The 12,770-nt window shown below is 37.4% G+C and overlaps 1 protein-coding gene across 10 annotated transcripts in view; it reads left to right on the top strand.

Moving 5' to 3' along the window:
* The window catches only part of BLNK (B cell linker), a 90,448-nt gene extending 78,677 nt beyond the window's left edge, over nucleotides 1-11,771 (top strand). For 7 of the 10 annotated variants that reach the window (XM_088059650.1, XM_014250357.2, XM_014250355.2 and 4 more), the window contains 10 exons: nucleotides 232-304; nucleotides 844-874; nucleotides 1,853-1,895; nucleotides 2,605-2,689; nucleotides 3,115-3,146; nucleotides 4,503-4,568; nucleotides 6,129-6,208; nucleotides 8,527-8,610; nucleotides 9,631-9,786; nucleotides 11,042-11,771. In XM_088059650.1, coding sequence (XP_087915776.1) covers nucleotides 232-304; nucleotides 844-874; nucleotides 1,853-1,895; nucleotides 2,605-2,689; nucleotides 3,115-3,146; nucleotides 4,503-4,568; nucleotides 6,129-6,208; nucleotides 8,527-8,610; nucleotides 9,631-9,786; nucleotides 11,042-11,161 — 770 coding nt within the window. In that variant the 3' untranslated portion in view covers nucleotides 11,162-11,771. The remainder of the gene's footprint in view (nucleotides 1-231; nucleotides 305-843; nucleotides 875-1,852; nucleotides 1,896-2,604; nucleotides 2,690-3,114; nucleotides 3,147-4,502; nucleotides 4,569-6,128; nucleotides 6,209-8,526; nucleotides 8,611-9,630; nucleotides 9,787-11,041) is intronic. The other 3 variants (XM_014250356.2, XM_005520847.3, XM_014250358.2) reach the window with 3 other exon arrangements.
* Nucleotides 11,772-12,770: the final 999 nt, after the last annotated feature.

The following is a 12,770-nucleotide window of genomic DNA, read 5'->3' as shown; positions in this document are numbered from 1 at the left end:
CAGCAGGCAATGTAGTATGTCAGTGTAAATTTTATATGTACAGCCAGCAATAAGCAAGAAGTGTTACTGAACTGTTACCTTGCATAATCAGACTGAAAACATGTTAAGAAAAAATTAAACCAATGGATATTTTTTTACCTTTATTCCATTAACACTAAAATGGCAGTGAGGAAAATCCACTGTTCAAATACAGCTCACATTGCATACTAAGTATGTTGCTTGCATCACTAGGTCAGAGGTTCAATAACACACAAGAATCCAGATATCCCACCGGAGCAACTCCATCTCCATTACCAAGGGGCCTGTGAGTAAAAAATTATGAAAATACTTCTTTGATGGGGATGGGTTTAATAGGTGTATTAGGAACTAATTCCTATCCTTGCCTATAGCAATTAGAATTCAGGAATATTTATTCTTGTTCCTGAAAGATATCCTGACTAGGTATTTTGTTATTCTGTTGTATGCCAAGTGGCCTTGCCCTTCACTGCCTACCACTGATGGCAGATGCTGGCTGCCTTGTCTGATTTAGTCCCATACTGCAGCACTAGCACATGCAAGCCTGGAAATGTAGAAAGCTTTCACCAAGTTCTCCTGCCCTATCCAAGTCATGTTAAGTATTGGACAGAGTTGTAGCTTCCTTGTGTAAGTACCTTTACTGAGTGCCCACATTGCATCTGATACCCTCATTCCTTTTTTATTCTTGTTTGTTTCTAATTGCTGCAAGTATCCAGTGAATCCCATTTTGGACAGAAATACCCTGAGAACCAATGAAACTGATGCTTAGTTGCTAAATGAATCCACATATCTGCTAAGTAACCATATTCTTTTTCCTCCAAACTTCAGCAAGAAAACTTCTAATGCAGTAACTTCACCAGTAAGTTGACTTGTAATTGCATAATCAACCAAATTTTTTTATTAGATTTTTGGTTTATTGTAAAATTTTTGTCATGGGTCTGGGTACAAGATAAATGAAAAAAATACTAGGGGAAAGAGTTGTAAAGACAGGAGTATTAGGGTGCTATTATGTGAATGAAGATCTGTGATCTTTCTGCTCAAGCAGAAAAATATTTTGATCAAAGCAGTGTTTGAATTCAATGTTTTAGGATCTAAAAATAAACACAGTGAATGAACTGAATAAATGAGAAATAAATGGAAACACACACAATTAAGAAGTATTCCCAGAATGTACATGGCTGCCTATGGGAAACATGAGTTTATTGCAAATGATAGCTCAAGAAAAATGTAGGATTTTTACCAGAATTTGTCTGAGGTTTTTCAGTAAGTATTTTGTCATTGGAAAAATATCCCAAAACTTCTTGTGGCAGAAAGTAAGAGGACTGGTTGAAATTTTCAAAGAAAGTAATTTGAAAAATGTTTCAAAGCTGGCAGTTTGTTATCATTGTTTCAAAATGAAAACAAAAAAAAAAAAATAAAACTTGAAGATTGGTTCCAGTTTTACTGTGAGCTAAACTGACAGTTTAACTTTCAGTAAACAGGAATGTGTTCAGATATTTGTGCATAGCTCAATAAGGGTGAAAATCAAATTTTGATTTGCAAGTATTTGGGATAGACTTTTCACTTTTGGGCCTGAGATAAGAATGAACCATCTAGATTTTACTTTTTCTGCATCTATTTAGACCCACAAACTGAGATTCTTTCCAAATCTCCTTTCCAAAATCCCAGACTTTTAGGTCCTACAGCTAGGGGCTCTTCACAGATTGGCTATGTCCCTGCCTACTAATTCTTCCAGGATGTTGTCAATTCTAAACTATTTTACAAAAAGTATAAATGATAAACATTTGCTGTGCAAGTGACATGCCAATTAATACTTGGTTGTCCTCTTTTACTGCAGAAACTGTGTTTACCTTCCAGAGAGACTTTCACTGCAAATGAAGGTAAATTACAGCCACTACTGTGAAAAATTTGACATTTATCTGAATTTTTTTTTTTTTAACTGAAAACATGAAGCAAACATCACATTCAACTTACTGTAGGTTTTTGAGGGGTGTTTGGTTTTAGCAGTTTCAAACTGGATCTGGGCAGCCTTAGTTGCACTGAATTTCATTGTTCTCTAAAAGCAGTCACAGTAGAACTGCTAAGGTTACTGGCAGGGTAATGTAGGACAGAAATGGACCAGCAGTGTGCCCATGTAGCCCTGTAAGTGGAGAAGGGGGAAGGGAGGGACGGGTTCTGAACTCAGCCAGAGCCATCTCTCACAGAACCGACTCCTGGCAAGAGCCAGTCCCTGGCACAGACGGGAAATCCATCCCGTCCTGTCTCTGTGTCTGGGTGAGGTGGCAGCTCCTCCAGGCAAAGCTCAGCAGGAGCTGCTGCCTCACTCCAGGCTGGGATGCTCTGGCCAGCCCAGCCCCTGCAGGCAGCCGGCCCCAGCGCACGCCCCCCGTACCCTACCGAGCCCTGCAAGCATCCATAGCAGAGATATTAGAATTACTTAACAAAAAAAGCAGTGCCATGGCAGGCTGCCATGTAAGGAAAAACACCCAAATTTATAGTAAAAGAAACCCTTCTTCATCTACTGGGACTCCCTAATCTGGGATAATGTGTTTCTGAAGAAATCTTGACTCTACCATTTGTTTTCCCCAGCTACAGAAAAACCTACGGCACCAGAACGACGGCGCAGCTCCAACCAGGAACTGCCACTTCCCCCCCTTCCAAGTGGTGCCCAAAAGTAAGATCCTTTTCCATCCTCTTTTGAATATTTCAATGCACCAGCTGTGAGAGGCTCAGAGGGGGCGAACTCTTTTCACTGGAGCCTTCGTGTTGCTTTTTCAGACCTGAGATTCCTGAAGCCTCACAGTAGCAAAAAAATAAAACCTGGCAAATGAATGCATACAAATACTATAGCCATCACCAAAAAGCATGAGGGGATATAATATGTAATAAGGTGATGGAGATTTAAAACGTTTGTTTAAATTCCTGCTAGTGGGATATCATTTTCTTTAAATACCTGAATCAGAACCATGTTTCTCAATGAACAAATGGGTGAGATGGAACACATTCTACCATTGCTTGCTTCAAATACTCAGTTTTCATATTATCAGGACTGGTTACGTGCCCTCAGACCTTTCTGTAATCTCTCAACATTTATTTCAGGCCTCTGCTCCAAAAGTCCTCAATTCTGCCAAGTAAGTATAATTCAGTTTTTGAATTAAAATGTGATTAACTTGTCATTTCAAATTAATATTTCAATTAAAATTATTTCAAAATACCTTGCATATTAATTAATATGGAATTAATGTATCTGTAATGCATACAAAGAGAAGGTCAAGTATGCAGGATCTTAGCTCAACTAGTAAAATTAAGGGAGTATCTCAGGATTATTGATGGAAAATGGCTGCTTCATGTACATTTATGAATACTGGAAATTTCTCGCAAAGGCAATTTGGGTCATTTCCCATCATATTAAAGATTCCATCAATCTTCCTTCTCACAGAAGAATCCTAAATATTACATTTCTGGGCTGCTCCAGGTTTCTGTTGTCTAGAAGACAGAGAAATTATTATTGCATTCAATTTGTTCTTTTCTACAGAAGGAAAAAAGAAGAAAGTTCTTTCATAATAGCAATAACATATATTCATAGCAATAACATATATTCATAATAGCAAATGCTAAAGCTCTTATCTTAGTAGTGCTTTCCAAATAAGGATTTTGTTTCAGTTCACAGTTAAAAACAAATTAGGTAATATGTATATAAACCCTCTTTGTACAGAAGTGTAAATTAGATTTAACATTTTTCTAGTTGCTTGTTAGCAGACACTTGTCTGACCTTCCTGTAAGCCCTTTACTGTATATAACCAGTCTGAATGTATCTTTCACATTGTACATAGATGGTGAAAATGGCCATCTATGTAGAAATCTACATTTGGTGTAGCTTAAACTTACATGCTATTATTAGTGTATCCCTGTTCCTGGAAACATTTGCTTGATGCATGGTGCAACTATATCTCCTGTGCTGAGGAAGTGTAATATGGTTCACATTAATGTTCTTGACTGATGCACTAAAGTTTGTCTGCTCCTGTCACAGATTATGTGCTTCAATTTGAAGCATAAATTCTTACTGCTCCCGGAACTGTAACTATTCTTCAAGAACATCTGGTGCTAAATGATGCTCTGATTAGTAAACTTTCTTTAGCATAATCTTATTCTGTGCCAGGTCCAATAACAACTTTATAATACATACCATTGGTCCCATAATCACTAATGTCCCTTCGGCATAACCTGCCATCTCTTCTTTGTCCCCATAAAAGCCTAGAGCTAACTTCCATTTTCATCATTAAAAGTATTTATTTCCCATATGGCACAGTATCAAATGCTCCTCTGAAGTCCAGATTAAGTGAAGTGTCACATTCCCTCTTTGCAGAACTCTGTTATTTTAGAGAGCTGTAACATTCTATCTGCTTGGCTAAGATTCAGATTTTTCTCTTGCTAGTTGCACCTTTACTTCCAAATCTTGATGTTATTTCCTTCAAATTCTCTCCTAGGACCTTGTGTTCTGTGGAATCAGACAAAAAGCCCTGCAGATGCTCAAGTCACTTTTCCCACTTTAGGTATAGCAATTATGTTTGATATTCTTTAATCATTTGGTACCATCCTGACTTGAAAATTACATCAAGTAACTGTTACCACCCCTGAATTTCATGTGCCAGTTTTTAAAATCTCCTGGGTAAAGTTTATCTGGACCCATCAGTTCAATTGTACTAAAATTATTTTAGTTCTGCTTCCAATTTGATAGTGGAAATTTCCATTTCTGTGCCAGAATTTCTATTTTTTAGTACCTAGATTATCTTTAAAATCAATTAAATTCTTATTGCATAAAGCCCCATCACCCTTTACTTTTTTACACACAGACAAGGCATCTTTCTTGACTTCTTTTAATATCCTTTTGCCAAGTCTAATTCACTAATCTGGCTAACTTCTAGCAGTCCTTGCTTTAGTCATATAATCTACTTTCAGCTGTAGCTTTAACAGCTGGTCAGTCAAAATTTTACAGAAAAAAAACAAAATCCATAATATTGAATAGCCTTCTTCAGGTGATTATTAATTCATTGAGAGCTGGAACTGCTCCCTACAGTGTCTCCCCTCCACTTGGAATGCAGCTTCCAGACAGTTCCATCTTTACTGTAAAAGTTCTAAATGTACAATCGTCTTTGAGCTCTCCAGTCCAATTGAATTCTTTAATTCTGGTCACTTCTCTAACATTCTTACTGCTTTCTAAACCAGTATTCTAAGTCAGAATTTTATTAGTGGAGATTTGACAATGCAGTCTGTAGGGGCACCATATCCAGAAAGGGTAACATTTATTTTCCCCAATAAGTAGAACACACGGGAAAAAAGCCTCCCATAATAACAAAATAAGTATCACTCAACTTTCTACAATGATCTTCTCTAGTATACTGATTTGCATCCAGCTGTGTTCACAAGTACCTATAGCAGCCACCTACACTCTTGGGCCAAATTCTCTTTTACCAGAAAGAAATAATCCATACTTCTTTCATCATATCATTACTATGCAACACTACTCACACATTTCACTTCTGATTTCTTAAACTCTTACATCTGTATTCCATCCTTAGTAACTATTTCCAATGATGCTTTGTTATTCCAATTAAGCATTATAATGTTTTCAATTAATTCTGCTTCTCCATTTAGCTGCCTGGACTATTTGCACATGCGTACAAACAATTCAGGTAGTCTAAACTGGTGAAAAATTATCTTTGAAATAAATGCATTTTCCTGACTCACTCACCTGTAAGACTGCTTCTCACACTGGACTGAAAATTAATTGCATCTTGCATTTTCTTACCTATTGCTACATTCACTCAATTTGGTGATGGAAGAGGTTTTTTCCTGTATTCTGAGTCTAGTTCTGGCTAATAACCAAACTGTTATCCAAACTGGTTTTCTCTTCACAAGCCTCCCCTTTGGGCAGGCAAATATCCCAGCACTTAATATAGGCCCCATGCATTTCCAGTAGAAAGCTTTCTTGAGTGGTATCAAAGGTCAAGTGTTTCCAGATCTTCCACAAAGTCCTTGTAAAAAAACCAATTTCTTACATCATAACAAGCATACTTAAAAAACTTATACATGTTGTTCTTTCTCTTTTCTAGAAGTGCCAGAAGCTGCAAACCATTCTTTGGGGGCTTCCCCTCCCAGGAGCGCTTCATCTATTTCAAATTCTGCAGACCAGGTATAATATTAGCTAAATTCATATTACGGGAATCTCCATATCCTTTATTTTAAAATAGTATTTCCACCCCTACCCCTTTCCAAAAGAAAATGCACTCCTTTTGTGGAGTGTTCTATGCCCTTTTGCAATGAGGCTTTTCCATAGCACAAATAATCTGAATGTTAGCTTTCGTTAAAATATGCTCAGAACACATAGCATAGGAGAGGTTTAACAAACTGTAGAAAAATGTCAATAATATTATATTAAATATTGGCACTCTACCAATCACAGGTTTAGTTTCATGTTCTCCTGACTCTTCAGTTCATCCTTTCAACATGACTGAAACAAGGAAATCTGTGGTGATGTACTTAAGTCTAGTCTTGGATATAGATTGCTGTAAAGAGTTTTTAATCACATCCTTTTTTATACCTTATACCTGTACAAATTGTGTACAGGAAAAAAAGTACATTAAGCAAATAGAATGATGCTGCAGCACCTCCACCACATGTTTTTGTCTCTCCCAAGTCCAACTCCCTTCAGTTCCTTTGAAAAGATCTCTTCTCATTACAGTTAATGTTGTCAGTTTTATGGCCGATTCTTTTTTTTATGTGTTTTGTTGCAACATTAAGCTTTGAATGATCTAAGCAAATGCAAGGTTATTTTCATTTCAGTGCTATTCCCCTTACTCTCATTTTGGATGAAGGGAGAGTACAAAATGCAGAAAGCCATTCCTATAAGCCTAGTAGTCACAAACAAGGTAAAAATAGTTCAGTTGAGCGTAAAACAAAGGCTCTGTCATGCAGACCCAGTAACAGTAAGTGTTCTAAAGTCTGACATGACTAAGATAATACAACAGTGTAGAACACAAAGGATTTGAAGTTCTGGAAAAATTTTAACTGTATGCCACACTAGATATTTATTACAAAAATTACTTTCAAATAAGCAATCCAGAAGAGTCTACATAGTAAACAGCTTGTAGCAATTACAGTTTTTATGTAACAGCCATGGGCAGTAACAGAACTTAATAAAAGATCCCTTTTGTTAGAAAAATATTTAGCTGTTAGTGTTATTTTCCCAGCAATTATATACAGTGGTATAATTTGCTGTAGCATCCTGCACAATACAGGTGCTCACAGATGTCATTCGTTCCCATGGCATTCACTCTTTGCTTGGTTCCCACCCAAATGTTGGCAGCAGCTGTCTGCTTCTACATTATAGGCCACAGATAGTGGTAGAAGAAAGGCCTGAGGCCACGGATTCCTTCTTCTGTTGAATAAACATTTGTTCACTGGACTCATTCTCTGTGTGGGCAAGTACCTTTCATATAAGCAATTCCTCTCACCCTTTCTTTTTCCAATGAATAGTGTGACTGGAGAAATACTTGGAAAATTTTTGAAGGTAAAATTATATGTTATGGCTTGAGCCAGTCAATGCCCCCAAAATTGAGGCTCTGCTCTCTCCTCACTGCCTGCCCCCTTCCCAGCTTCTCCGGTGTTCCATTCTGATCCTGTAGTGGGTTGAACCAAGTCATTAAACTGACAGAAAGCCAGCTTGGCAGTCAAACACAAAAAAAAGACAAAACAAAAAAGGAAAGTTTTGGGATTTTTCTGCAAGATTAATAAACTGAATTATCTCGCCATGCGATCAGATGAGCAACAAAATGAGCACAAAGGAGAAGCCAAGACTTTCCCTCTCTGGCAGCAATAAGTCAAGTTAGACCAGCTCAGTTATAATGTGCAACCTTCAATCTGTTTTGTACAGAGTTGAAAAAGCATGTGTGAAAATTAATTTTATCATTAAGTTTGTTACTGTAAAACTGGAACAAAACTTATCCAATCTTCATGCTGTCCAGGCGGAGACAAATCATGATTGTGTTCACAAATAGCGTTAAGTATATGGGAAACTTCATTTCCAAAGCTTAGACACCCACCAGATCACCAAATGTGCCCAAACTGAGCAACATTTAAATTATTAATGGTTTACATATTCCTCAACATTCCTCAACATTTATTCCTCTTTAAATTCTTCTGGAACAGCTTCAGTCTTTAAAACTGTCCTACAGTTGAACCTGACTGCTTTCCTCAGGGCATCCCTTCTTTGTCATTTATCAGCCTTCTATCACAAATCTGTTAGCAGTGTTTTGACATGCCAGTTTTTCTTTGCCCTACCTCTATCCAACCAAAACTGTGAACTCCTGGCAAAGACTTTTTTAAATTCTGTGTTTTCTTAATTTTAGTTCTTCATAGGTGTCATTATTTAGCAGTAACTCCCCTACAGGCCATATTCTTTATTATTACCATTGTTATTTTAGAGGTGAAACACTGTTCCTCTCTTTTTAGGATGCTGGTGTTCACAGTAAAGCATGGTATGCTGCTACCTGTGATAGAAAAATGGCAGAAGATGCACTGTACCGATCCAACAAGGTAGGTCACTTTCAAAGAATGTCTGTTTTATAGGGAAAAAAACCTCAAACTTCAAATTTAAAAAAATTAAAAAGATAATCAGAAGTATTCAAAGAGCATCAATTGCTTTGTGAACAGGTCAGAACTCCTGTGTCATGCAAGTACTGTCAAACCTGGAATTACTGTGATGACATTAGTTAAAGCTGTCTTTCATTGCAACATAAAGTTGCATTAGTGTAAACCAAAGACCAAAGCACTGTAGAGAAAGCTATTACAGACTAGAGAGCTGAGGAAGATCTTACAGCTCATGCAGACCCCTTAGAGGAAGTGTAAAGCCCAGTGGCTTTTAAGCAGTCTCCACCACTGTTCAATGGCTCATGTGAAAACTGCTACGTGGAAAGGCTGGTGTTGCTATGCACTTTGACATAGCAACACCGTGCATTTAGGTATTTGGAGAATTTGAATTCTCTCAACTATTCTTAGTACAAAATCTGTACTAGAAGGAAGAGGAGCATGTAGAGTTGCATCCTCAGGATCAAGTACATTTCCATTCTTGCCTAAGTCCACGAGCAGGATAAAGGGGCAGAGCATGGGGGCTATCACCAGATGAAGGCTACTGTGAGCTAATGAGCACAGGGCTACATTGTCAGGAGTGCAGGTGCTTGACTGTGGTGAGCTCCTTTTTACAGCTCTGGAGAAATGGAGCTCCACCTCTCCCAGCTTTCTTGCCTACCTACTGCCACTGATAGGAAGTATTCCCTAACAATCTCTGGACCCCAACAGATGGCTTACCACTGTGTGTTCATTTCTTTGTTTTCTTTCTGGTTGAGAGAGAAACAGGCAGCAGCAAAGTTGATTCTTAAATGACACCTTTGAAAGCTACTGTTAGCAGGAATACATGCTACTTTTCATCTGCTGCTATTGTTTTTCTAATGGGAGAAAAGGGTTTAATGCTAATAGAAATCAAAATATTAAGCTAAAACCAAACTAAGTTGTTGGAAAGAAATTAGCCAAATACACCGACTACTTTTCTCTCCTTAGGATGGATCTTTTCTAATAAGGAAGAGTTCTGGACAGGATTCACAGCAACCATATACGCTGGTTGTGTTTTACAACAGAAGAGTGTACAACATTCCTATACGATTTATTGAATCAACAAGGCAATATGCACTGGGCAGAGAAAAAAGTGGTGAAGAGGTGAGATGATGTGGGGGTGTTTTTCCTAACAGTTTTTAATTGTATACCTTTAATAAGCAAGGACTAAGATATATTGCACTATAACCAAAAAGATTCTTCATATATGAAGATAAAAATATACTCTTTATAATGACTGATCTGTGAAACTAGAGGAACCAGTGTTATACAGCTCCTGTACACTGTAACTAAAACCACAAATCAAATTTAAAACATACTCACAGAGCTGTTAAAATAAAGTTAGCAGGGTAAGAGCTGCAGCCACACTAGATAAATTTTCTGACTGCTTATCATCCTCCATCTACCTTCTAAGACTCTAGTTATGTTTCTTGGAAAATTGCAAAGGAAGAACAGCCACGCTCAAAAAACAAAACAAAACCCCCCAACACTATCATAAATGAGAATGACATTACTGTTAATACTGTTCTCACGTAAGAAAATATTAAACTTTAGCTCTGGAGTGAAAAGATCACTGGTTATCTACTCTACCACAGAGATAATTACTCTGATTGATAGTAAAACAGAAACTTGGAACACAAATACCAATAAAAACAGTTTATCACTGCACAGAATAGGCTTTTCAGCAATGCGAAAGTAGGCTTAACATAGACTAATTATCTGCCTCCCAGGCACCAGTTTTGAGATAAGAGCAAATATAATAGCCTGGAGCTCACCTGGTCTTCAACAAAGGGGGAAAAATGACCTCAGAATAAATAGATAGTCCAAAGTCTTTATTTGACCAAAGTCCAAAAGGAAAAGCAACAGATCTAGCAGATTCTAGATACTAATTTACAGTGAAAAACATTAAAACTGCGTAACTAGAACAGTTCTCATAGATGGTTGCCTGTACCTGTTACTCCTGGACATAGCCTTCCCTCTGAAGTGGCTGAACCACATCTGCCACAGCTTCTGAGCAGCCAGTCTGCCACCTACTATACATTAAGGTAAAATGAAATGTCAGTTCACTACGGCCCACAGCAGACTCAGTGGTTTAGTTTATGCAGGTGGCAATCACAAATGGAAAGGAGGAGACAGCTGGTGCCTGTAATATTTTCTATTGTTTAATCTGTTTATGACTAAAATCAAAACTAAGAAGGATCAGTGTTCTCACTTAAAGGCAAAGCATCTAACTTGGTACCAAGTAGCTTAACTCCCTTAAATTACATGAGAAGCAAAGATAAAAAGATGCAATGATTACTGTCAATATTACAGCATTGAAGGAAGCCAGCATTAATTATTTCCTGTTTTCTTTATCCAGCGCTTTGACAGTGTTGCTGAAATAGTAGAGAATCATCAGCGCACCTCCCTGGTTCTAATTGACAGCCAAAACAACACAAAAGACTCAACAAAACTGAAACATATTGTTCGAGTTTCTTAATCAAACTGAACTGAAATGAAGACCTCTTTAATAATTTCTTTCAACCTGGACAAGGTATTAAAAGAAGAAAATTCAAAATTATGGGAAACTCTTAAAGAGCACCTACAGAGTAGTAAGAAATGCATTTCATAGAGTTCAGCCCTACCAGGGCTTACCAGGAAAGTGTTCACATTTTTTAACACATGAAGCCAAAGCAGATACACTGTCATCTGTGACAATAATGGGTATCCAAGGTCATGGGAAGAACAACTGCATACCACAGCCTGGTCCTCTGACTGTTATTTGAAGATAGATTTCTTGGAGGACATTTTTGCTTTAAAAATGAGACTACCCACAGTGATCTACTCTTTCCATTTATATTCACCACGTATCACTGCTTTCAGCAATTTCTTTGTAAAGTGCACAGCCCCAGAAGTTAGAGCAACTTAACCTAATGTACCACTGTGCACAAGTTGAAAATAGGACTGTACTTTGTGATTAGTGGCAATAAATCCACCTGAATGTTTTAGATATATGGACATCTGTTGTACCTTCCCTCAGATTCACTCTGTTTCACTGATATTTGTTTGTATTTTCAAATGTACAAATAAAATCTAATACTGTAAACTCAGTAGTGTATGTGGACTGCTGGACTGCATTCCTTGGCACCCTTCCAGCAAGAAAGCATCAATTCAGTAGCATTGATGTTTTAATGTATTATGTTTGTATGTCCTTCACAATTTGTTATGAATGCTATCACTTTTTACAGCTTTATCTCATATATATATACACACATATAATTTGGCTTAATGACTTTCAAATCTTTTGTCTTCAAATTGCCTGCTATTGGTGACCCAAGTGCACTGCATCATTGCTAAACCAATTAACCACACAGTTATTGCTGAATTACTGTTTATGGAGACACACAGAGAAAAAAACCTCCTTTTTTATATGTGATAGCCTGTTCTATCACACTAGTTTACTTAATGTATTATTGTGAACAAAGTAAACTTCCACAGATGTTCAAGTGGTGAAAGATAATTTGATGAATGTATAAATGGTAAATTTAATTGTATCAATGAAAAACTTCTAGGAGCAATTGCTAACTAGCTCTAGCAGTGTTTGAGTTCACTGGACCTGAAGACTCATCCATCTTAAAGGTACTTTCCAAAACCGACACTTTACACACACCTGTTTTGTTCATTTTGTTCCAAATAGGCAGTTTTCTGTAGGATTATATTCAAGGCATTAAAGGCATGACTGAGTCAAGACCTGCAAAGTCTCAGCATGTCATAGGGCCACAGCATAGCTGTATTCTGCAGCTACATTATTGTGCTTTTGATCAGCTGCTTCTCAAAGTCTTGCACCTGACTTCTAGAAAGAATTGTATGCCAATATGATACTCAGCACACGGCTGCCTACACACCTTGAGGCACCTCAGCTTCTTCCCTCTGCAACACAAGCAATACTTACCCAAATGTAGTGTGATAAGACACTGGCAAGTGAGAAACAAGAAATGGATACAGACTTTACACATGCCTACCTATGACAGACCATTCACAGTACTACATAAGGGCTATGTTTAGTATATTGCTTAGTTAGTATTAGTTTTATATTAATACTATGCTTA

This window comes from Pseudopodoces humilis, chromosome 9 (assembly GCF_049639895.1).
Source record: "Pseudopodoces humilis isolate 2021_Gansu_Grassland_sample_001 chromosome 9, ASM4963989v1, whole genome shotgun sequence".
Taxonomy (NCBI): domain Eukaryota; kingdom Metazoa; phylum Chordata; class Aves; order Passeriformes; family Paridae; genus Pseudopodoces; species Pseudopodoces humilis.
The sequence above is the reverse complement of the archived record's forward strand: the minus strand, read 5'-3'. Positions and strand labels throughout refer to the sequence as shown.